Raw genomic sequence first — 24,897 nt, forward strand, 5'->3', positions numbered from 1 at the left:
AGTGGCTAAAAGCAGCACCAGGACACATGGAAATGTCCCAGGGAGAGCTGGGCCAGCAGGAAAGAAGGCACTGAACCTTCAGAGAAACCTTCACTAACAGGCACCACAACTCAGCTGAAAAGCTGCTCTACAGCTTCACGTGGGATTTCCACTGGGAAAACTGTTTAAAACATTGAAACACAACATGATTTCTGCTGTGGTTTGAGGGGGTGCAGAGCTGGGCAGTTTAGGGCTCCCCTGCTTGAAGCCAACAAGCTCCAACTGAAACACGGCTGGGAGCAGGGAGCAAGCGCAGGGGAGATGAGAGGAGCACGGCTGCCTTGGAGAAGCAAAACAAGGGCTGGGAAGAGATAACGCTGCTACCTATAAATACATCAGACATAAATACATCAGAAGAGAAACATCAAGGCGGGGGAAGAGCTGTTTAAATGAAAGATCAATGGTGGTTTGAGGAAAAATAAAATGGGAATGACATCGAGCTGGAAATTAGATGGTTCCTACCCAAAGAGGGGAGGTTGCCCAGCAGACTCCTAACGAGGATGAGAAAGCAAAGTGGATTTAAACTCCAGCTCCATATGTTCACCCTGGGGATTATAGGATGGGGTTACAGTGATCATGGGATGCTGGATTTTCGCTGCTGCTTCCAGCGTGGAGCCTGGAAGGCTGGTCCTGGGATCAGCCCCACCACAGCCGCTTGGGATCAGCCTCGGCTCTGCGTGAGGAGGGAGATGTGTCTCAGGCGAGATTTCACACCACGGAGAATGACTCACTTGGAGCAGGTTTCTATAAACAACCTCCTCCTGCCTTTGCCATCAGCTCCATTATTGTGAAGATTGCTTCAGACAGCACTCTCTAATTAAGCACGAGCCTGAGGCACATTCCTCATTAGCAGATATAGGAAGAAGTGTCTCATTATCATTAGTCACTTTCCTACAAAAGCCCTCAAGTTTTCTGTGCTATTTGCCCTGTGAATGCCGCCACGCTTCAGAAGGGAAAAAAAAACCCAAACCATCACTAAACCGTCATTCCTGATCTGGATTCCTCATTAAAACACTCGCTCCCAATTCCTGACTGCAGTGACAGCAGTGCTAAGGAAACACCTATCTGTGGCCTAGGACAGGCTGAGGGAGCTGGGCTTGCTCAGCCTGGAGAAGAGAAGGCTCCAGGGAGACCTTAGAGCAGCTTCCAGTGCCTAAAGGGGCTGACAAGAAACTGGAGAGGGGCTTTGGACAAGGGTCTGTAGGGACAGGACAAGGGGGAATGGCTTTAACCTGACAGAGGGGAGATTGAGATGAGATCTGAGGCAGAAGTTCTTCCCTGTGAGGGTGGTGAGGCTCTGGCACAGGTTGCCCAGAGAAGCTGTGGCTGCCCCATCCCTGGCAGTGTTCAAGGCCAGGTTGGAAGGGACTTGGAGAAACCTGGTCTGGTGGAAGGTGTCCCTGCCTATGGCAGGGGGGTTGGAATTATATAAGGTTTGACGTCCCTGCCAACTCAAACCAGTCTGTGATGATTCCATGACCATCCCTCCTCTCCATGTGTGCTAGAACATGGGAGGTTTGTTCCATCTGTGCAGGAAACATGAGGCAGGGCTCTGTCTTGCCTTGACCCAATGCTTGTGTTGGGGCTGGTCTGCTGAAGCCTCTGCCACAGCACTGTGAGGCCCTGCAGCAAGGGCTCTCCCTTCCCCAGCTCCATGCCAGCAGCTCCCATTGAGATGCAGCTCCACTGAGCTTGTGTCCTACAGGAACTTTTCCATACAGGCAGATCCCAGCCTGTACTGCACTCCTGGATTGTGTGTACTCAGGTGTAAGACCTTACACTTGTTCGTGTTGAACTCCATAAGGTTCTTGTTAGCCCACTCTTCCAGCCTGTCCGACTCATCCTGCAGGATGACTCTCCTTTCCAAAATGTCCTCTTCTCCACTCAGTTTGGTGCCATTGGCAACTGGTAAAAGCTCAGGGCTGAGCTGTCTACATGTTTCCAAGGCACAAGAGAGAGCGCCAACCCAGTCCACCCTCCTGCCCACAGGATGATCTGCGCCATCTAAACCCCACCTCTTATAAAGCAGCAACAACAGATGCTGCTTGTCCAAGGCAAGCTACTGGGCACTGGCAGAGCCCTCACAAGCCAGGCTGTTATTTACACCCAGTATTCCCAGTAAAAAACAACAGAAAGGCCAAGCACAAGTGGCAGCTAGCTCTCAGCCAGGATCAGCAGTTTGGATGCTGGAGGATGTCAACTTTGTTCACTCAACTTTGCTCATTCCGCCTTTCCCCTCATTTTATGTGTGTCATTGTCACATCCCCAGTCCACCTAAGCCATTTATTTCAAGCAGCAGCTCTGTTTAAGCCAGCCTTTTTCTGAGCACAAATAGCTCTCAAAATCCATGAGGATCATCTCCTAAGTTGGTCTATTGTGCAAAACTGCTGACAGCCCCCGAGTCCTCATGCTCATTTAGGAAAAGCTGAATTCAAGAGAAGAAAGGCATGGCAGAGATCAGAGACCAGCGACTGGTTGCAGACAATAAAAAGGAGGGACAGCACACACGCAGCACAGCCAGGGCCTTGGAAATTTCATGCATGGCAGGAAACGCGAGGGGACCCCATAAATCCTCCCCTGTTACTTCTCCCCGTTCCTCCCCAACAAAGTCTCCTGCCCTGGTACTGTAAGAGACAGTGGTGACAAGCAGGGCTGAAAGCAGAGGAGAGGGCACTGCCACCTCCTGATGCACTGCTACTCACCGAGTTGGTCCCCAGGATCTGCAGGTTTGGCTTCTCTGACTCCAGCAGCTTTGCCACCATCTTCAGGAAGCTCTCCACGAAGAGGTTGATGCTCTGGCAGTGGCAGGCCATGAGGAGCTGGTCCAGGGCCTCCATGGCAATACACACATACCTGGGAGTGGGCAGAAGCCAGGGTAACTTCCCGACAGCAGACTAGGCACGCGGTCATCCCTCCTCCTCCCCTCTTCCAAACCACCTGGGTGCCCACCAGCAAAACAGCAACCACTTTTACACCCAATACACTCTCAGGATATTTTTAGATGGTGTTTGCTGCACCCAGCACCAGCCTAGCAAGGATCCAACAGCCTTGGGACCAAAGTCACCAGCAACACCCTGCATCTACCCCCACACTGCCTGTGGGCTTCCCTTGCCTGAACTGGTCTTTATATCCTGTGAGGGAACAGTGGACTTTGTACAGGGTGGACTCAGCATCAAAGGCAACTATTCTTGCAGAACACCTAGTCCTGCCAGGGATAACTCAGAATTAGACAGACGTGCTCCAGAAAAGCTCTGCCTAAAGAAAGCAACCCTACAAAGCATATTCATATCACCAAACTACATACATATCTGTGGAAGCTCCTGCAGAACCCACCCTCTGGCAGCTGGCTATGCTGCAAGCTGCCACAGTGCACTTTCAGGCTATTTATTAAACCATCTCTGCAACGCTTACCTCTGAGAGGAAGCTGGAAAACCTTGTGCCCAGTGATGAATCTCAGCTGGGTGCCTGATACAGAGGTGACAAGTTTCCATGCGGAGGGACACCTTCCACTAGACCAGATTGCTTAAAGTCCCATCCAGCCTGGCCCTGAACACTATCACGGTCATGTTGAGCTTCTCATCAACTGCAGGGTCATGTTGAGCTTCTCATCAACCAACACCCTCAAGTTCTTCTCCTCACGGCTGCTCCCAATCCAGCCTGTATTTGTGGTTGGGATTGGCCCCGACGCAGATGCAGGACCTTGCACTTAGCCTTGTTGAATTTTATGGGGTTTGCATGGGCTGACTGAAGAATTTGTCAGGTGTTGCTTCACATTTTCAAGACAAATTGGTTCATTTGCTCTGGCAAAATCTGTTTGCACACTGGTGCTGCAGCTCTTCATACATCAACAGCATTTGGTCTGTTGCCAGCAAAGTGGCAGATAAATTTGGCAGTGATCACACTGACCTCCAGCTGCTGCTCACCCACTGCACAAAGCCCAGTGGAGAAGCAAATTCTGGCCTCTGGGCACTCTGGGCAGGAAATGCCCAGAATATAGAAAACCAACAAATGGTCATTGGACCAAGTCTCACAGCTCCCGTTCTTCTCACAAGACTTCTGAGTACCCAAACACCTGACAAGGACCTGGTACCAGGACACTGGGAATAAAACAAGCTTTACATCTCCTTACCACCTCCCTTTGGCTTCTACTCTCCACACAGCTGTGAATCTTTGTACCTTGGCTGCTCACATCAAGACCCAATCTCCTACCATGGCTGAAAGCAGGAGGTAGAAATCCCAGATCCCTTGACATCAAGCATGATTCCTCCTCTAAGCTCCATTTCTCGAGCCAGCTCCTTGCACAGCTGGATTTGCAGCCTGGGTAACATGAAGCAGCCACCAGTTTATGCTGCAAGAGGGAAACCCGAAAGTACCAAGCTCACCAACGGCAAGATGAGCAGGAGCTGTCCATCTACTTGCACCAGCTCTATCTGCACATTCAAGGGATGCTGTGGAGGCAACTGCCCTCTCAGGGTAAAAGGAGGGGTCTGATAAACCCCTGGACTTCCAAGTTCCAGCTGGTAAAAACATGAAAGATTGATCCGTTGAGTCCTCAGAACTGCTGAAACCTGGCTCCAGTCTTAAGTAGATTCTCTGGTGTCTTGTGGCACAGTTGAGCTCACACTGCAGTCTGTCCTTCAGGCACCATTACAGCTCTTCAAGACACTGCAAAATAAGTCAACTATTCCTGGATCCATGAGCAACTACCCATATGTCAAACTGGGTTAAATCTGACCCAGAGGGAAAAAAGGTACAAAGAGGTGACTGACAATCAGCATGAGGCATCAAGCTCCTTTCTCATAGGAAACAAGGCTGAAAACAACATTCTGTGCCCAATATTATTGCAACAGCATGGCTTCCTTTTTGGGGACGGCTGGACACAGGCCACCAAGAGGGAAAACCAACACTTGTGCAGTTGTCACCTCCGACCTACTCCAACCATCCTCTTACAGATGGTGGGTTGCATTGCTACAAACTCAAACTGGAACACTTCCTCCTTTTAGCAGTAAAGGTAACAAAAAGGTGACAACCAACAGGCCTGACATCAAGGCTACCTTCATCTTGCATGCAGGAGAGGAACCCACGTGCTCTGCTGCTCTTCTGAAGCCCAGACGTGGTCTCTGCAGCAGCTCTGCTGCTCCAGCCACCACCAACCTACAAGCAAAAGGTTGATCCAAACCCATTTCAGGCATTTCAAAGTTAGACTTTGAAAATTAGCTGGTGCTCCAACCCAATTATGTGCCTATATGCACAGGCAGTGGAGGAAGGAATATATTCCCCCCTTCACCCACCGAGGCTTGTCATTAGATGTCAAAAATCTTTGAAAGCCATTCTTTTCCCAACACAGCAAGCAGAGCCTGTTAACATCCACTTAACCGCAGATCATCAGGCAGAGCTTTGAATGTCCTGTCACTCCCAATGACGGGAGATGCGGATGAGGCTTTGAAGGTTTTCCAACTTTAACACTTCTTAGGCAGGCTGCTGGCTCCTCTTCCCCCAGGATAAAAGGCAGGCTGAAGATCATGGCACGAAGCTGAGCTGTGTTTGTCTACCACGGCTTTGTTCAGGAGACAACAAGAATCAATCCAGGAGCTATTTCAAAGGGAAGGAGCCCTCCCAAGCTCCCCCAGAGTTTCTAATGAGGGCAGTCAGCTATTTCCAGACAAGTGCTGCCCTCATTGCAGTAAACACGCAAAGCCTTGCTGGAAGTGATGGGGGAAGGAAGATGAAGGCAATAGGGCAGCCAGGACCATACAGTCAGACAGAGCAAACACATCAATCCCCATCCAACCCAATACATCCTGCCATGTGTTTACTGGAAAAGTGTCAGCATGCTGCCCCTCATCCTTGTTCCCACTTATGCCATGTCACCATGCAAGTAGAGATGTCCTTGGGGTCCAACACACCCAAGCTTGTCCTAAATAACTCCCAGCAAGCTGCAGACAGTTTAGCTGCTTGCCTGCACCTAGCCAGGCTTCCATCTGGCTCTGGAAGAGTGTGAGCTTTTAAAGGCCGGCAGGGTGCCACAGGCTCCTGATGATGGCAGTCCTGCTGCTGGGGACAAATACCATACACACATAGGCTCCCCAGGCACAGACAGCACAATGCCAGAGAAATACAACATGGCTCCCAGGTTGACTGGTCCCTTGCAGCTTTGCAAGGAGTATGCACATCCCTGAATGCTCCCATGTCTCCCTTTTGGAGGCAGGACATGCTCAAGTCTGTCACAGCGTGCTCACAGATTCAGGACAGCCTGGAGCAAGCAGAAGTTGCATATCCCACATGTGCCACCCCTTGCCTGGGCCTCCTCTGTTATCATCATGCCAGTCACTGGGGTGACTGAAACAGTCTCCCAGGCCTTACCCATATCGGTGCCGGCTCACATCTCGGATGAGCCGCTCGGAGAGGTAGGCACCAATACGATCCAGCTTCTCCGGAGCAGACAGGGCATAAAATGTCAGCTTCTCCATGTTGGTCTTCACCAGCCCATCCTGAAACAGAACCACACAGGGCATCATGGCCTCACACCCAGACCCAGCAATCATCAGGAGCATCTATGCAGCAAACACTGGCAGCAATGCCAGAGGTTTGGAGTAGATCCCAGCACTTCCCCACACCTTGTACACAAGGAAAGGCAAACGAGGACTGCATTTAGCCTTGGCTGAGGGCTCTCTGATGCTCCACATCCAGGGGTGGCCTCCGTGCAAGCCTCCATTGAGTACCCCAAGAATCATTTGCTATTGTCTAGCAATGCCCCAGCACGGAGGGGGACAGGGACAGACAGGGACATCAACACCTCCAGGCTGCTGTGGCCAAACAACACAAACGTGCCAAGCTGCCAGCTCCAATCCCCTGCACATGGAAAACTGCAGTGTTTCCTCCTCCCTACATGGCTCAGCATCAGCTTCTTCTCTTGTTCAGCTTTGCTGCCAGTGCCATAACAAAACAGGCACTCACTGTCTCCCTGGGTGACCCTAGTCCTGCTATCCTCAGTCAGGAGCCCCTCTCTTCCACTGCCTTCCCATCTTGGCTGTGAAAATGAGGTCAGATTTGGGATGCTCCAGACACAGCTGGCAGAGCATTCACCATCACCAGCTGAGCGAGGCAGCAAACAGGGCACCAGCTTCCCCACATCCTGGAAGCATAAGCAGCTTTTGAACTCAAAAGACTGGATGAGGCCCCAGGAGAGCCCTTGCTGTTAGAAGCTGCTTTCCTCATCCTGCAAAGAGAAGGATGTACACCTTCAGGTCCAGTCCCTCATCCTCCCATCCCTTCCAGCACCTTTGGGAAAGGAGGTCTGTCCCTCCAGGGAAATGTGGCTGGAGGAGCTGCTTCTGTATTCCTGCTCACAAGCAAGCTTTAAAGGAAAATTCAACCCTGCAGGCATGGTCTTATGTCAAAGATCACCTGCCTCCCAGGATCTGTTTCTGGACAGGTCACACCATGTCCCTGCACCAGAGCTGCAGCACATGAAGCAGTGCCTCATTTACCTCTGGGTCCTCAGGGAAGATGTTGTCAACGAGTCTTTTGTAGCGAGGACGCAGGGCGCCGCAGCAGCCGCACACACCTGGAAGAGAAAAGACAGAGCTGGTCAGCTTGGACAAAATCCTCACAAAGGTGCCTTTGGTGGAGAACATATCCTTGGATTCAACAAGGAAGCCTGGGAAGAGGACAGGGCACCAAGCTGGTGACATCCCAGAGTTCTGCAGCCAATAAAAAAAAAACAAGGAAGAAAGTTACAGCTGAGAGGCAGGGAACTGGCTGGTGACCAGCATCATTTGACATAGGACGGCAGGGTTATCTGCTTTTCTCACCCCCAGAGACCAAGATGTCCAAAGTTCCCCTAAATCTGTGCCTCTCTATCTCACAAGGTCCTCCAATGCAGGTCCTTGGACCAAAAGTTCTTTTCTCCTACCATTCACTCGAGGACACACTCCTCACACCCTGCCCCATGCTCCCCATCAAGCCAGCAGCGATAAAGAGAGCACACACTGCTGGAAACAGCAAGACAGAAAAAGACAAGAGAGCATCTTATGAAGGCTATGAAAGGAAAATGCATTCTGTTTGCAGCTCCAAAGCTGAGCTGTTGAGAAACACCAAACACCTTTGACTGCCACCCTACCTTTGGGCTGCTGGACCACCATCCCTGGCCCCTATGGGGACTATCAAATGACCTGTGTTTCGCAGGACACCGACACAACCATACCCAGACCTGGCAGTGGCTTCTCCCCCATGCACAAGTCATGCCCTGCGCAGCCTCTTCAACACCCAAAACCCCTCACAGCAGCAACTCCACAGGCCAGCAAGTGGCAGAAAAGGCAGGCATCAGCCTCATCCCAACCCCAAGCAATGCAATCAGCCATAGCCACCAGATACCCCAAATGTGGCTGTGACGCCCTGCTTCGCTTTCAGGGAGCTGCCAAGGGAGGAAGGGATCCTTTGCAACCTGGATATTTCTCCCTGTGCCATCTTCTGCTTCTCAGAACCACAGCACACCCTCCGCAGTAGCTGGGGATCGCCTCATCTTCAGCTTGGGAACAGCCGGCGGTCCAGGTTGGTTCTAGAGCATCCATGGTGCTCCCACATGCACCAAGCATGGGAACACCAGAGAGTTCAGCATCCGTGGGCACCTCCACCCTGAATAAAGCATACCAGTGCTGCCCTGTCTCCTGGATGCTGCTGAATATCTGCAGAGTTTGTTTATTTAAGAAAAGGGAAGCAGGGGAGGGAGGATTGTTGGATGCTCTCCCCTCCCCAGCACTGCTCCAAGGACTTTGCACGCCAGGACCCCCTGCTCCAGCACAATGCATTTTTCTCCAGGGTCTGGCGTTACTCGGGTGCTGCACCCTGTGGAAGGACACTGATGTCAGCCACCCCAAAGAACCAGCCTTTGCGAGCCCAGGGAAGCGTGAGTAATTCGGGGCTGCTCTTTGGCAGCCATCACCAAGAAGCAGAAGCCAGGGGGACAAAGGCTGTGCTGGTGGGAGCCAGCGACCGCTCCCACTGGAACGCATGAGCTCACGCCTGCTCGCGCCAGCTCCTGGCACCGGCACCGCTCGCTTCCTGCAATGCGCTCGCTCGCTTCCTGAACACGCTGCCTCCGCTTGCTTTGGGGTCCCCTTGGGGTCTCCAACACCAGCACTATCCTGGCAACACAGCGGTGGCAGAGAGCTCCTTCCATCTCTCATGCTTTCCCTGCCAACTCCTCCACACCTTCCCACTCTCCAGTATTTCTAAGTCTCGTATCCACTGCTCTCTCTCCTCCCTTCTCCGCTGCCTCCAATCGATTTTGTTCTTTTTCAAAAGTACCTTTAATCTGGCCTCTTAATAAATTCTCGTTTGTCATTCACATAAACAAGCACCTGATGATCTCCTGAATGCTGTTAATGAATTCCCCTTGGTCAAGAGAGCCGAGGCAACATGGCTCATCTCACCTTGCCAGGCCACATGCATGAAGCTTCAGCATGGACCAGGAGCTCGCCCTGCAAAACAGCTGGAGAGTTTCCCCATAAGGGATCCTATTAGCAAAAAAGCAACATCCCCTCAACCTCCTGCAGCCTCCTTGGTAATTATCTCACCTCCAGAAATGTGACTTTGGAATTTTTTGGGGATTAATGCACATTTCTAGCCCTGGGAGAGGAGCAAAGAGCCCAGCCAAGCTCCCAATCCATCACCCTCACCCTGATGAATGAATCTGAAGAGCAGACTCAGCACAGATCCCATCAATAATAATTGCATAATTAAATGTAATGCTTTCCCTCTCACCTAACAAGACCTCTTCTTCCAGAAGTAGGAGATTTTTAAGGTCTCTCCTAAAGAAAGCAGCAGCAGGGGAGAGGTGAAGACCTGAAGTGCATGCCTGCAAAGGGGACCCAGGGGCCCCATTAGTTCCACAGGGCAGAAGGATGAACATGGTCCAGAGAGGGAAAGGCAGGAACATTGTTCAATCCAAAACACATCAGGACACTGGTGTGTAGGATCCCACCATGGCCCAGCAGAAGGACAGAGCCCCTCCTGCATTGCAATGTCTCCAGGTGAGACTCTATGATGTCTAGTAAGAGGGCTGAGCTCCCTGCAGCAAGGCATAGAAAGGGTCTCTTTCACTCTGCTTGCATGAAACCAAGAGAAATGAGAAACTTTCCTGCTCCAAACCCTTGCTTTCTGTTGGTTTTGCCCAGCACAGACATACGTAGGCACAGACAGGAAGACTGCAAATCCTTAAAAAAGCAGAGTATAAATGACACAGACCTTGAGGAAAGAGGAAGATTTTCCTTTGTTTTATTTCCCCCACTCCAAGCTGTCTCCAGAGAGCAACAAACCTAAGTCTGGTCCTGATGCCAGAGCTGAAATCAGCCCTTTACTTGATCTATACAGGACCACCCCCAGCACCAAACCCTAATGCTGGGGCTAGCAACGACCCCCCCCAGCCTGGCTACTGACAAGGGTCTCAGACAGAACATTTCTTTTTCCAGACACTGGTTTCCTTTAGCACCCACCACACTGATCCCATGCACCTTGTACCCCTGCACCAGCACCACTGCAGCCACAGCTCCAGCCCTGAGCAAGGCACTGACTGGCAGCATCCCCCTGCGAGGACAAAATCCTGCAGCCACAATGCATTCCTCCAGCCCAAGCTGGCACCAGGTATTTAAAACAATAGAAAGATGACACCAAAGGTCATCGGCAGCCACAGCAGCTTCCCCCTCCCAGGAAATCCAACCCCACACACTATGGAAAAGCAAAGCCAGGAGACGGTACCTGCTCCGGCCACGTGCAGCATCTCCCAGGAGCAGACAGGGCCGGCGGCACAGAGCCGCAGCGCGGGGCCGAGAGCCCAGGTAGTCAAAGCCATCGCGTCCGGAGCGAACCGGGGGGCGCGGGGTGCCGGGTACCGCTCTCCTCCTCGCCGAGCGGCGGCCGGGGCCGGCCCAGCGGCAGCATCCCTGCAGGAGATGCTCAGCCGAGCGGGAGCAGCCGTTTAAATAAATAAGGGAGCTTTCAGCACGGCTGCTGAGTCACCGAGGCGGCTCCGATGGCAGCTGGGAACGGCGCTGGCTTTGCTCTGCCCGCGTCTGCACCGGTACGCGGGGGTGGCCGCGGAGCTGGGAATTTCGAGGGAATGGGGGCAGCTTTTCAAGGTCCCTTGAGCCCAAAGCTCTCCCGCTGGGCACACGAAGCATCGGTCGTTTGTGGGCAGCACTAACAAGGGGGGGAGGTTCAGCAGGTCGGAGCCGACCCCGAAACAGCATCAGGGATGCGATAGAGACGCAGGCATGGACCAGCACGGTGCGTCACGCTCTCCTCCTGCTGGCAGCGGGAACCCAGGATAAGGGTTTTCTTAAAGATCAGGTAAATAGAGGCACAGAGAAACGTGACTCAACCCTCTCCCTATGGAGGGAGTAAGGTGGGAAACCCAGAAGCGGCACTGGCTCCCACAGCTACCCATGGTACATGTGTCACCTCAGTCTGGGGCACCCCACTCTTCACCACCACTCTGAGCCACAGCAGGTCACACCTGTGCTCTTGCAGGGGGACAAAGCAAGCCAAAAGGGTCTTTTCCTTTGATACCGCAGCTCTGAGAGAGTCGATCTAATTGGGGATAATGACACTCTTCCAGTCCCAGCGACTGCTGCTCACTGCTATAACCCCCACTTAGCTGCTCAACTGGCTTAAGCCCCAAGGCGTTCAGATAAACTCGTTGCATGTGCTTCCAGGAGGGTGGTTCGCTGGTACCAGCTGTAACTGGGACTTTTGGGATCCAGCATGACCAGGTGAGAACAGGACACAGGCTCAGCTCACCTCCCAAAATGACCTTGCACTCCCAGGGCTCCAACCTTAAACCTTTTCTCATTAATACCCCTCCCCCCTTACCATTTTAATAGCATCCTGGCAATAAGCATGGCTGGAAAACATTATGGCCATATTATTTGATGCCTAGAATTTACTTCATAAAGGCACTCCAGCTGATTGCAAATAAATCTTAATTAAATCATGCAAAATCCCTCATTAAACCTAATATCCCATGAAGGTCACTCTCTTAACCCTAGGCAAGCACCAGCCTGAAGGTAGGGGTTGTACTGCCAGCCCAGCCCTGGCATCCTCCAAGCCCTGCACTGAACCAGAGACCTTTCCCTAATCTGCTTAGCAAAATCTCATTTATGCAAGAGTCTCCTTCATACTCATCCTCTGACTCCTTCAGCCCTTTAGCACCCAGTGGGTGAGCCTGCCTGGGGAAAAGGATGAAGTCTCCCTGCTATGTGTTAGAAATGCCACTGAGCAACATTCAAATTGGCCCAGAGACCAATGAGCTTTATTTTCCATACACCTCAGGATGAGCAGAGGGATGGAGTGAGGAGCCCCAGACCATGGGAAAGGAGAGAAAAATATCAGCCAAGGGATGAAACAAGTGATGCTGGCAGAGAGAAGGGACAAGCTCACTGCTGCGAGGATGGCAGGCACTGAGAAAGATGCAGGGCACTGCTTGCAGACCTCCTCCTCCCTGAAAGCTGTTCCCAGGGGAAAGCCTGGAGCCATAAGCAAGCATGGCTGGGAGGTCCTCAAGGAAAAGGCTCGCTCAGGCTCCTCTGAGCTCCTGCCACCAATTTAAGAGGCAGGAAAACCTCTACATTAAATACCCAGCTTCTGTGCCAGCCAGCTTCCATGTGCACCCTCACAGGGGCAGGGCATATCCCCATGTAAATCAGTGCAACCCCACAGGCAGGCAGAGCTGTAAAGCAAGCTAGTAAATCTCTCTCTAATCGTGTTTAAGAGAGCCAAACACACTGGGCACCAATTAAAATGCAGCCCAGCACCCTCCTTGCAGCGTGTGGTGCCGGGAACAGGGCAATGGCATCCCCCAAGCCAGGAGGGGAATTAGATCGAGCAGTTCAGATCAGCCCAGTGCAAAGAAGAGCTGTTGGAAAAGAGAAGCTATGAAAAGATGTGGGACCTTTACCACCTCTAGCAGGGGAGGAAGAACTGGGGAAATGGCTAAACCCAGCTCACTCTTGCAGCTCTGTATATCAGAACAATGTCCTGATGTTAGTAGCTCCCCCATCCCTGGCAATGTTCAAGGCCAGGTTGGATGAGGCTTGGAGCAACCTCGTCTAGTGGAAGGCGTCCCTGCCCATGGCAGGGGGGTTAGAACTGGATGAGCTTTAAGATCCATTCCAACCCAAACCATCCTGTGATTCCATGATTCCTGAACAGCTCATGCTGCACGGCTGTGGCTTGTTCCCTTCCCCAGTCATTAATTGCCACTCATCCGAGTGTCCTTTGGCAAGAGTCAGCATCTGCAGTGGGGGTGTTGTAACAGCTGACAGCTCAGCTGTGAGCAGGGACACTTCCGAGGACATTGCAGAAGACCCAAACCTTTGAGGGCTTGTCACAGGCAGTTCTGTCTCTTGGTGGCAGCATGAAAGTACAGCAAAATAGTTCAAGGCACCAACAGCAAAGGAAGAGCAGAGATGCCGGGGACTGGCGAGCCAAGGCTGCCACTGCCAGGATGTACTTCTCATGTGGCTGAACAGGATGGACAGGAGCATGCTGGAGAGGGAAACACTCACCCAGACATTGCCTGCAGCCCACCGGAGCCGTCACCTCACAGCCTTTTAGCTCAGCAATTAAATTCGCAGCTTCCCCCTGGCACATCTCCACACGATGCTCTCGCCTCCCTTCCACCAACGCAGCCAGGGCTTGCTGGGGCAGACACCACAGTCATGGGGTGCAAAACAGATCCATGCAGAGCCCCAGCATACAGCTCTGTGCACGGGCTCCCCCAGTCCCATGCAGGGACCCCCCAAATGGGAGCTGTTGTGGAGGTTGAATCCATGCTGGTGCCAGCAGGTCTGAATCCCACCTGGATCTGCCCAAACACCCTGCCATCACCCCCTTTCCGAATGCAAACAGCTTGAGGCACACCAGCACCGAATCTAGCTTTAACAACTCCATGGTGAGTGGTGGGATGTAAATCAGCCCCGCTGCCAGCTTATACCAGCAATGGATTTGGCTGTCCATTATTCACACTCCACTGCTCGGCTGAGCCTGCCGCTCCGACACCACAGCACGCACACAGAGCTTCAATAGCAGCCAGATTAATTAATATTTCACAGCAGTGATTAGACTTGAGCATTAAGACCACACCAGCCCTTTCGGACACAGAGGGAAAACCACCCATTAAGGTCTGAGCTGCGTGCTGTGAGGTTTGTGTTACATATCTGGCGTGCCGGCAGTGCCAATATGAGGGGAGAAGGGGAGTTAAGCGCCTTAATGGGTGCCTAGTTTCATTACACAACACATGGCAGAGAAAACGAGCATAAATAGGAGGAAAATCACTCAAACTCTGGCCTTGATGGGCTCCTCAATGCGAGGCGTTCACCTGTTGTCTCAATGACATGGTGTGTCCCATCTGGACCATGTAACCACATAGGTGTGGAAGCTCTGGTGGGTCTGAGGGTCCACCCAGCATCAGGGCCAGCCTCTGAAAACTACTTAATTAAGAACCAGGTTCATTTAGCAAGCCAAGGGCCTTGCCCCATGCAGCGATGGGTGCAACAGAATAGCTCAGGACATTGTGCAAGGTCCTGCACGTGGGTCAGGGCAGTACCAAGCACAAACACAGGCTTGGAAGACTGGATTGAGAGCAGCCCTGAGGAGAAGGACTTAGGAGTGTTGGTCAGTGAGAAGATCCCCATGACCCAGCAATGTGCACTTGAGCTCAGAAACCAACCGTGTCCTGGGTTGCATCACCAGCAGCGTGACAAGCAGGTCAAGGGAGGGGATTCCACCCCTCTGCTCTGCTCTGGTGAGACCCCTCCTGCAGTCCTGCATCCAGCTCTGGGACCCCAACATGAGAAGGATGTGGAGCTGCTGGAGCAAGTCCAGAGGAGGCCACAAAGATGCTCTGAGGACTGGAGCACCTCTGCTATGGAGACAGCCGGAGAGAGCTGGGCTTGTTCAGCCCGGAGAAGAGAAGGAGAGACCCAGGGAGACCTTAGAGCAGCTTCCAGTGCCTAAAGGGGCTGACAAGAAAGCTGGAGAGGGGCTTTTGACAAAGGCCTGCAGGGATAGGACAAGGGGGAACGGCTTTAGGGGGAGGTTGAGACTGAGGTTAGATTGAGATGAGATCTGAGGCAGAAGTTCTTCCCTGTGAGGGTGGAGAGGCCTTGGCACAGGTTTCCCAGAGAAGCTGTGGCTGCCCCATCCCTGGCAGCGTTCAAGGCCAAGCTGCACGGAGCTTTGAGCAACCTGGACTAGTGGAAGGTGTCCCTGCCTGTGGCAGGGTATTGGAACTGGATGAGCTTTAAGGTCCTTTCAAACCCAAACCATTCTGTGATTCTATGATAACATAGGGAATGCTTGCAATTTTGAAAGGTTTTTGGAGAATAAAAACCAGAACAGCCATGCAACACCCTCTGCCCAGTTTTGCACATTAAATAAATAACACAGTAAGGAGACTTGTGAGATGCTGACCACATACATTTCTGTTGTTTCCTATTTCCCCAAGATAGGCTACTTTAAAGCCCACAGTCAGTTTTAGTTTTTGGCAGAAAATCTGACTGAACACCCTCATTTACAGATAGACAGAAATGTGATGGGACACACTTTCTCTCCAGCCTTATCTGAGTTGCTCACACTCCCTGCCAAGTGCGAGCAACTCCAATCCAAAAGGCAAAGCAAAAGAGCTACAGCACTGCAAAGGGCTCAGCCCAGAGCAGAGCATCTCTGCAAGTGTGTTTTCTCATGTGATTTCTGATGGTGCAAGCGATTTCCAGAGTCCTTAAGTGGTCAGACTTGATCAGTTTTGAGGGGAGCAATGCCAGCTCCTGGCCTGGCACAGTCCCCTCTAGCATTTGCTCCAGACAGAGGAGTCCTCATCTTCACAGGGAAGCTGTGACTGCCCCATCCCTGGCAGTGTTCAAGGCCAGGTTGGACAGGGCTTTGAGCAACCTGGTCTAGTGGAAGGTGTCCCTGGCTATGGCAGGAGGGGTGGACTAGATGAGCTTTAAGGTCCCTTCCAAGCCAAGCCCCTCTGATTCTATATGATTCATTGCAGGGGTCAAATCCTGCCTGGATACAGCAATACCACCTGGAAATGAACCAGGAAAAAAACAAACTGGACTTAGCCACAGACATTGAGGTTTAACACAAACCTGCATGAGAATTGCAGCTGGGTGCCTCAGGAAAGCCCCCAGTGCTGCCAGCACCATAAATAGCCCCTTTTCCTTTACGAGCACTGAATTAATTTGCAGATCAATTAGTAAAAAAGCATAGAAGGAAAAAAAAAGCCAAAAAAAAAAAAGAAAAAAGCAGTTTAATTGCATTTCACATTCCCCTGCTGAGCCATCCAGTCCCACCAAGTGCTATTTATTTAGCGCAAAACCCATCCGCTCGCGCGGCTGCTGGCTGTGACTCAGTGGCACTCAGACAGCTCACAGGGACCTTGCTGGCACCCACCACCGACACCACCTCCTCCCTGGGTACCCGAAAAACCTCATTTCCCCTGCTCCAGCTGCTGCCAAGAGAAAGAAAAGGGAACCTTCTCTATTTCCAGCTCTGCTGATGTGGGAGGAGACAGCTCGTGCCGGCTACCAGAAAGCAAAGCGAGGAAGCATAGAGGAAACAAACTGTGGTGAGTGGCTGCGGGGCCGGACAGTTGGGATACAGCTCCCAAAGACTTGCTGATGCTGCTCTGACACATGCTGCCTTCTCATCAGTGCCAAAAGCATGGCAGGGGTCTTGAAGACAAGCCTCAGTGGGAAGCCCCCCATGGAAACATACCCCATCCCATCTCCGCAGCTTCCTTTCTCCCCGCTATGATCTCCCTACAGCCCTGCCCCTGCTCCTGGAGTGTTTTCAGTTCAAGGAGCTCGCCCTGCCTTTTGCACATATTTCTGAATTAAAGCCCAGCCTCCTGGAGACGCGGGAAGGTTGCTGGCAGCTGAGTACACAAAGCACTAGGCTTCTCCTGCAGCCAGGGCCATGGCACAGCCCCTGAGCATGGGGCAACTGTGTTCTCTTGACAGCCAAAGCTTGATCACAGTACCCCAGTTCCCATGGTGCTAAATCTCCTGTGGCGCAGCTAATCCTCAAGCCTAGCTCAGGACAGAGCTCCCATCAGAGATGGGAACACTGACCTGAAGGCTCAGCTCACAAAGCTGCAGTTTGCACAACTCCAGCCACCCAGCAGGGTGGTCAAACCTTGGCTCCTGCATTTTCACTGGTGACCACAAAAGGTAACTGAACCTGGGCTGAAACCAGGCACATGATCCTCAGTAACCCCGCTCCACGTGCATGGCCACCACCACAACATCACACCACAAGACACGGGTGGAGGTACAGCCATGCCAAGCACACCACTCTTGCCCTGCACACACAGACACCAGCCTAGTGTGAGGTGCCAGTACTGCAGGATTAGAGGGGATGTGAAGGACAGGAGGGTGGCTTGTGCCCCCCATGCTGCCCCTCTGACCACCTCCCGGGGAGGCAGTGGTTCTCCCCCATCATGAACAAGTGTCCTCCACTGCTTTGTCCTGTTCATGGAGAAAAAATCATCCCTGCTCACCCATCTAACCCTTCTGCCCAGGCCAAGAGACAGTTAAAAGAGAGATTAAAAAGATACCGATAATCCTGTGCATTCCTAATGCAACTTTCATCTGAAGTATCCCACAGAGCTTTCCAGCTCCTGGATGCTTTCCAGGATCACAAGCAACAGCAGTGCCTGGCCAGGAGCACTACCAGGGAAGGGACAGCCTGGCTTTTGTCCTCAAAGTCACATTCAGATCCCCAGAGATGCTTTGCCCTTCCCACCCTAAGGAGACACTGGGTATTCTGGAGCAGGGGCTTCCCTAAGATGCTAGCAGAGGGTTCACCTGCAGGTAAGAGGAGCCATGGTCCAACGTGGCATTCTCCATTGGCAAGACAGGCTGGCCATGCAGCCACGGTCCCAGGGGACAGCCAGCGCATGTCACACTCCTCAGGACAGATCATTAAAGTGACATCAGGGGGGCTGGTGGGGCGTTTGGGGTCCCATGGCTCAGCTCTCCCCCAGGGCTGTGGAGGGGCTGGGGTGCACTGCAGCTCCCCAGCAGAGATTACCACCTGCTCCAGGTTGCTGCAAATTGTGCGGATGATGACAACAGCTCCCTGCAAATTCCTGTTTGCCAGCAGCCAAAAGAACACACACTCACATACACACACCCCCCCCCCCCCCCCCTTCCCCCGCGGCCAAAATCAGCCCAAGCCCCATTGGATGCAAAAGCCCTGAGCAAGAGAGAGGTAAAGGGCACCGGCCAGAGTGTTTGGGCAGTGCGACTTGCTGTCCTGCTAGGAAAGCATCACCAACCATCCCACACCAGACAGAGGGGCGCTGTGGTGGGAGCAGGTGAGAGAACCCCAGCATGGGGGGCCGTGGGGGACCATGTCTCCAGGGCATGCAGCAGGCTCCTCGCAGGCTGCGCAGCCAAGGAAAGGAGGGAGGCATCCCCCTCGTTTTGCGGGTGGAAAAATACCAGCTAAAAGACCTGAATGACTCAACGGAGGCCACGGAGGAGTCAGCACCGTGAGGCAGAGAGGAAAGGAACAAGAAATGAAACCCTTGCATCCTGCCTCAGCTTCCTTCCATCCCAACCCCACTAGAAAGAGCTGCGCTCCCCAAGCCCACCAGCTCCGACATCCCAGCGCATCTCACGACCTCCTATCTGCGTGAGAGAAGGGCCCCACTGAGCCCCCACATGAATACCCCATCACCCGGGGGGTTGGCACCCTGCCCACCCATCTCCCTCCTGCCACATCCCGCTGTGCACTCACCCCTGGCACCAGAGCACCTCGCAGAGAAGGGGGCTCAGCCAACAGCACCGAGGTGACCTCACAGCCCTCGGCGGGCTGGGAGCCCCCCCCAGGAAGGGCACTGGCCAGAGGCTCCCTCCTTGCGCCCCTCGCACAGCACTGACAGCCCTGGGAAGGATGCTCGGGCAGCGGGTGGTGAGGATTTAAGAGCCACCCGGCCACCCCCCGCCCTTCCCAAAAGCTCCCAGCAGCTTAATGCGCCTCTGTCCCGGCCGGGGGGGCCGCCAGCTGCTCCACCAGCTGCTCCCCATTACACACCCACTATCACCCTGCCATGCACGGGGGACCCCATATGCCCAAACTGCACAGAGTGGTGACAACAGCAACAGCACGGCACGGGGACACCAGGGGGGCAGCAAACCCCAAACACCTCAAGGTGAATGGGCCCAGATGGGGATGGGGTCTGCTCTACACCAAGGACCTGGCAGCTCCCCACCACTGCAAGGAGGTGGCTGGATATAGGGCCAGGGTCTCCCAGTCTGGTGAAGAGTGACATCCTAAACCTCCCCCCCACACACTTCCCAAATAACCAGGTGGAGCTGAAGAGCCCTATACAGGACCCAAGGCTTGCCTATGCCATGGGCTGGGTGATCGCAAGCAGCATGGGGGTCACTGGCTCTCAGAGAAGCAAGGTGTTCCCATGCCTGGGGAGCTGGCGCCCAAGGAAAATGCCCCAGTGACAGAGAATGCGTTTGCAGCCCTTTATGGGACCACGGCGTGTGTCCCAGACCCCAAAGAGGTGACACCCTGCAGAAACTGGGAGGATGCACAGCTCTGCAAAAGACCCAGGTCCCCCCAAACCCAAAGAGGGGTCACCTCCAGTACCTACAGAGATGCATAGGTCTATATTAGGACCAAGGTTGCCCCAAACCCAAAGAGGCGGGTGACCCCCCCCAGTAACTTAGGGTGTGTACTGCCATGCAAATGACAACGGTCCGCTCAAACACAAAGAACGATCACCCCGGTAAACGACGGGTGCACGGTGCTAAACAGGTTAGAGATGCCCCCCACCCTCAAGAGGAATCACCCCCAGTAAGTGGGGGGCGCACAGCCCTGCAAACAATGAGGTCCCCCTGCCCCGGAACGGGAGAGCCCCTAACCGGGCCTCGGGGGACGCACAGCCCTGCCCCGGGGCGGGGACGAGCCCAAGTCCCCGCGAAGCGGGGGGCACGCACGGCCCCGGCCCACCAGCACCGCCCCGCCGAGCTCGCCCCCCGCGGGCACTCACCGTACATGGCCGCTGCCGCCGGCCCGGCGTGGCTCGGCGCGACGCGGCGCTGCCCGGCGCGGCTACAAGCGGCGGTGCCCGGCCCGGCTCTGCCCCACCGAGCGGCGCCGGCCGGGGGCGGCACCGGGGGGCGGCACCGCGGCGGTGGCTCCTCCCGCCGGCCCGACCGCAGCAACCGCCCGGCACTGAACGGTCCCGCCCGGCCCCTGCGGCACCGACCCCGGGCCCCGCGCGCGGTACCTCCTCTGCATCCCCGCCGTTCCCCCGCCCGGCACCCCCCAGCCCCACCGACACAGGGCAACCTGCCCGTGCCTTGTTCCGCACCCAGCAGCGGGTCTGCCAACGAGCCGGCATCGGTAACACACCAGGGATGCCCTGAGCATCCTGCCCTTGATGGGGCACAACCCCGAGTCCCAGTCATGGAGACCGAGTGATGAGTGGTGTCCGTCAGCGGCAGGTGTTGGAACTGACGCTGCTCAACATCTTTGTCACGACATGGACTGTGGGATTGGCCTCAGCAAGTTTGCCAGTGACACCAAGTTGTGTGGGGCATCAGCACCCTGAAAGGAAGGGATGCCATCCAGAGGCCCATGGACAGACTGGAGAGGTGGGACAGTGCAAACCTCATGGAGTTCAATAAGGCCAAAGGCAAGGTCCTGCACATGGGTTGGGGCAGTCCCAAGTACAAACACAGGCTGAGCAGAGACTGGATTAAGAGCAGCCCTGAGGAGAAGGACTTGGGTGTGTTGGTTGATGAGAAGCTCCCCATGACCCAGCCGTGTGTGCTTGAGCCCAGAAACCAACCGTATCCTGGGCTGCATCATCAGCAGTGTGACCAGCAGGTCGAGGGAGGGGATTCTCCCCTTCTGCTCTGGTGAGACCCCACCTGGAGAACTGTTCTGTGGTTCTGTGACCCCAAATCCTAGCAGAGAGGTTTCCTTCCAGAGCTTGCAGTGCCCCATGGTCACCATTCACACCTATTATCCCGGGAATGCATCCCTTGGAGTGTTGCACCCAGCTGCTTTCCCCCATGGGGAAGAAACAAGGCAGGTGATCCTCCTATCCCACTGCCAGCCCCATCAAGCACTGGCATCTGCAGCCTCCTGAGAGACAACCGTGAACATTGCAGCCTTTTCCTGCTCTACCCAGCCAGGTGGGAGCTCTGCCAGGCTCCTGAAATACAGAAGTGTGCTCCTGCTGCCAGCAATGAGGGCTGCAGACAGATCTGGGTCAGCTTGGCTGCTTCTAGAAAGTCCCGGAGAGCAAGATGGGGAAGCTTGGACAGGCCTGGGGAGGCAGGGACACCAGGGAAAGCCCTGGGAGCACTTGGGAGGAGGTGCAGGGCAAGGACAATTCCTCCCCGAGGTGCTTTCAGTTTTCATTACTGCTGCAGTGCCCTGAGCAGCAGCGAAACAATGCAGCCATGCCCTGCTGCTGAAGGGGAAACTGAGGCAGGGAGCCACCCTGTCCAGGCTCTGGCAGCTCTGGCCGCACCACAGGCACTGCCCTGGTGTTCCCAGTGTGCAAGTGCATAGCTGCGGGCCATGGAGGTTAGCACTGATCACTTCCCACATTTCACCTGGCTGTGCCATTGTTGTTGTCACCTCCCAAAACCTGTAACTCCCACTTGAGACCACAAATGCCAGTGTGGGATGCCAGCCTGCCCAACACCCCAAGCAGGGAGGATAGGGAAGAAGCATAGCACAGCGCAGCACAATATCACACAGCCTGACTCAACATGGTGTTTCACGGCACACTACGTTGTGGCACAGCATGTTTCAGCACAGCACAGCCTGGCACAAGAAATCTGGCATAGTTTGGCATAAGCCACACACCATGGCACAGCACTGCATGACACAATGCAGTGTGTCACTGCAGAGTACTACACAGCAATGCCCAGCACGGCAGAGAATCCCAAGGCCATGGCACAGCACATCAAGGCACAGCACCAGCTCTTCTCCTTTACATCCCACCATTTGGACCCATCCCATCTCTATTCCCTGCTGTACAGACCAACACAGAGACTTTGTGCTGGAGCCTGTCATGCCCTGGAGCCGCATGTACCTCCCACAGCCGCCCCACAGCCACAGCATGTCCCACGTATGGCAAGACTGACACCACTGCAAAACCTGAGCCCTTCCTGTGCCAGACTCCATTACAAGCATGAGTGACACAGTGAAGAAAAGATGCTGCCCCTGGACATGGCTGGGGATAAGGCTCGAGGTGACAGGGTACTTCGACCAGGGAGGGACAGGGGACCAGGGAGGTGCTGGCACCAGTACGCTGGAGATCTCCTCCTCCCTGGGCTTTTTGCTGCATCTCTTCCCACACAGCAAAGCCCCCCGGGCTGGATCGTCTAATTAGGCAATAGCTGGTGCCTCACAATCCTCTTCGCAGGAAAATGACGTTTTAATTAAAACATTTGGGAAGTTAATTTGGTTGCTGATTCCCCGGGTGGCAGAGCAGCCGCATGATGAGTCGTGTTCCCAAGGGACTGCGGGGCTTTCAAGGGGGACATGGCAGCAGCCACAGCCAAGGGATGGGCTCCTGAGCATCTCTGGTCAGGTCCAGATTCAGAAGCAGTCCTAAAGTCCTTTTTATTGTGGATTAAAAGCCTCAGAGTAAAATCTGATGATGAGGGAAGGATCTGAAACAGACATGGCAAATCCCTCCCAGCTCAGAAGCCCTCATCCCCTTGCTCACAGGGATTTGCGAGGCCATCGGACACAGCAGTTATCAGGATGGTGCTGCAGGGCAGCCAAGGAGAAGAGATCTGGGGCCAGCCAGCACCAAACCCACCATCATCAACAATCCCTGACCCCCCCACCCCCCCACCCAGCCCACACCCAAACCATGTAGGGCTGGTTTGAAACCCAAAAGTTGTTGCCACTGGAAAAGCCCAGCATAATCACTGCCCTCAAAGAGCAAGGAAGGACATGGGAATCCCTGCCCAGGGCCAGGATGAATCCACAGTGGTTGGCGAGGAGGTTGAGGCCACCCCTAGCACGTGGCTCCTCCTGATTCATGGTGTAAGACAACATGTACAGTTAAAATCTGCCCATCACCAGTGCTGCCCCATAGCCCCTACCTGTCATTGCCACAAAAGGGACACCAACATGCTTTGGCCTTGCCCAGAGGGATCAAAGCACACTCCCCCTCATCTCTCCAGCAGCTAAGGGGGCTGCTGAATCACTCGTGGCCTGGGATGCTCTGGGGACACATGGATGTGTCCCTGCTTAGGGCTCAGGAATGTTGTGTGGAGCTCGGCATGGTGGACAGGGTGGGTACATGGGGCACCAAGATTGGCCACTGAGCCCTGGGATCCCTCTCTGGGATGGCTCAAGGGAAGCTGGATGGCGGGCACAGGGGGAAGGCAGCAACATGGAAGCAGCCAGAACTGTGACAATCACACCGGTGGGACAGCATGGAGCTGCTCACCACGGGCGCCTCCTTTGTTAGACACGTCCATCCCTGGTCCATCTGCTCCCTCCTTCCTCACATCCCCCCTGCTCTCCTGCAGCTGTTTCCATGGCCACAGAGCTGCTGCAAGCAACTGCAGCAACTGCAGCAGGGTCTTCACCACTGAGCCCTGCATCCCTCCTCCAGCCACCCACCTGGGATGGAACCAGAACACGGGCTACTCCCACAGCTGCTCCTACATACCAGCACCTGGCCTTAGGGTGTTTGCTCCAGCTCACGCACACACCTGTGTCCACTCTGGTGCCAGCCATGTCACTGCATGATTCTCAGAGATGGGCTCTTCCTATGCCCTGACACATGCAGCGTGCCACCTCTCACAAGCCTCTGTGTTACTTCTTGCACAAGGATCCATTTCTTGCACATGTGTGGCACAGGAGGAACGAGGACCTGTCACAGTGCAAGGTGATGCTGCCTGCATGTGGCTCACTTGCAGCAGCAGTCTATGGAGAAGCTCCACTGAAAAGCCAGGGGCTCCAAGGAGTGCATCTGTGGGTATCTCTGCCGGGAACACTGGTGTTTCCAAGGGTATCATCCCGAGATGCCCCAGGTCCAGAAAACACTGCAGGCAAATCAACAGGTCACCTGAGCCTGAGACACATCTCCTTGATGCTCTGGGCTGACATGATAGCAGTGCCACAGAGAATCCTACAATCCCAGGTTGGAAGGGACTTCGGGGATCATCTGGTCCAACCTTTCTTTGCAAAACATGACCTAGTCTAGATGTCCTAGCACCTGTCTAGATGAGTTTTAACGGGGTCCAGTGTTGTGGAGTCACCACTTCCCTGAGGAGATTATTCCAACGGCTGATTGTTCTCATAGTGAAAAATTGTCCTTCGTCATAGTGAAAGCATCCAACCAGAATCTCCCCCAGAGTAACTTTTGCCAATCACCCCTTGTCTTTTCCATGAGACCCCTTGCAAAAAGGGAATCTCTGTCTCTGTAGCTATCCTTTAAATACTGGAACTTGGGGATATGGTCTCCCCGGTGCCTTCTCCAGGCTGAACAAGCCCATCTCTCTCAGCCTGTCTCTATAGCAGAGGTGCTCCAACCCCTGGAGCATCTTCGTGGCCTCCTCTGGACTCGCTCCAATAGCTTCACATCCTTCTTATGTTGCGCCCCACAGCTGGACACAGGACTGCGGAGTGGGGGGGGGGGGGTCTCACCAGGGTGGAGCAGAGGGGAAGAATCCCCTCCCTTGACCTGCTGGTGATGCAGCCCAGGACACGGTTGGTTTCTGGACTCAAGCACACACGGCTGGGTCATGGTGCGCTTCGCATTGACCAACATCCCCAAGTCTCTCTCCT

General features: G+C 54.1%; 1 protein-coding gene across 5 annotated transcripts in view; it reads right to left on the reverse strand.

The window, feature by feature from the left end:
• EFR3B (EFR3 homolog B) overlaps window positions 1-20,227 on the reverse strand; it is a 38,310-nt gene extending 18,083 nt beyond the window's left edge. The window contains exons 1-4 of one of the 5 annotated variants that reach the window (XM_057427588.1): window positions 20,114-20,227; window positions 7,530-7,606; window positions 6,403-6,530; window positions 2,742-2,892 (exon numbers count right to left, since the gene is read on the reverse strand). In XM_057427588.1, the coding sequence (XP_057283571.1) occupies window positions 2,742-2,892; window positions 6,403-6,530; window positions 7,530-7,606; window positions 20,114-20,120 (363 nt within the window). In that variant the 5' untranslated portion in view covers window positions 20,121-20,227. Of the gene's footprint in view, window positions 1-2,741; window positions 2,893-6,402; window positions 6,531-7,529; window positions 7,607-8,485; window positions 8,673-10,797; window positions 11,239-18,846; window positions 18,897-20,113 lie in introns of those variants that run through there. The other 4 variants (XM_057427589.1, XM_057427586.1, XM_057427584.1 and 1 more) reach the window with 4 other exon arrangements.
• Between the last annotated feature and the right edge of the window lie 4,670 nt (window positions 20,228-24,897).

The sequence above is a fragment of the Pezoporus wallicus genome, unplaced genomic scaffold, assembly GCF_028554395.1.
Source record: "Pezoporus wallicus isolate ANWC-B61680 ecotype Strahan unplaced genomic scaffold, APGP_CSIRO_Pwel_v1 contig_6464, whole genome shotgun sequence".
NCBI lineage: Eukaryota > Metazoa > Chordata > Aves > Psittaciformes > Psittacidae > Pezoporus > Pezoporus wallicus.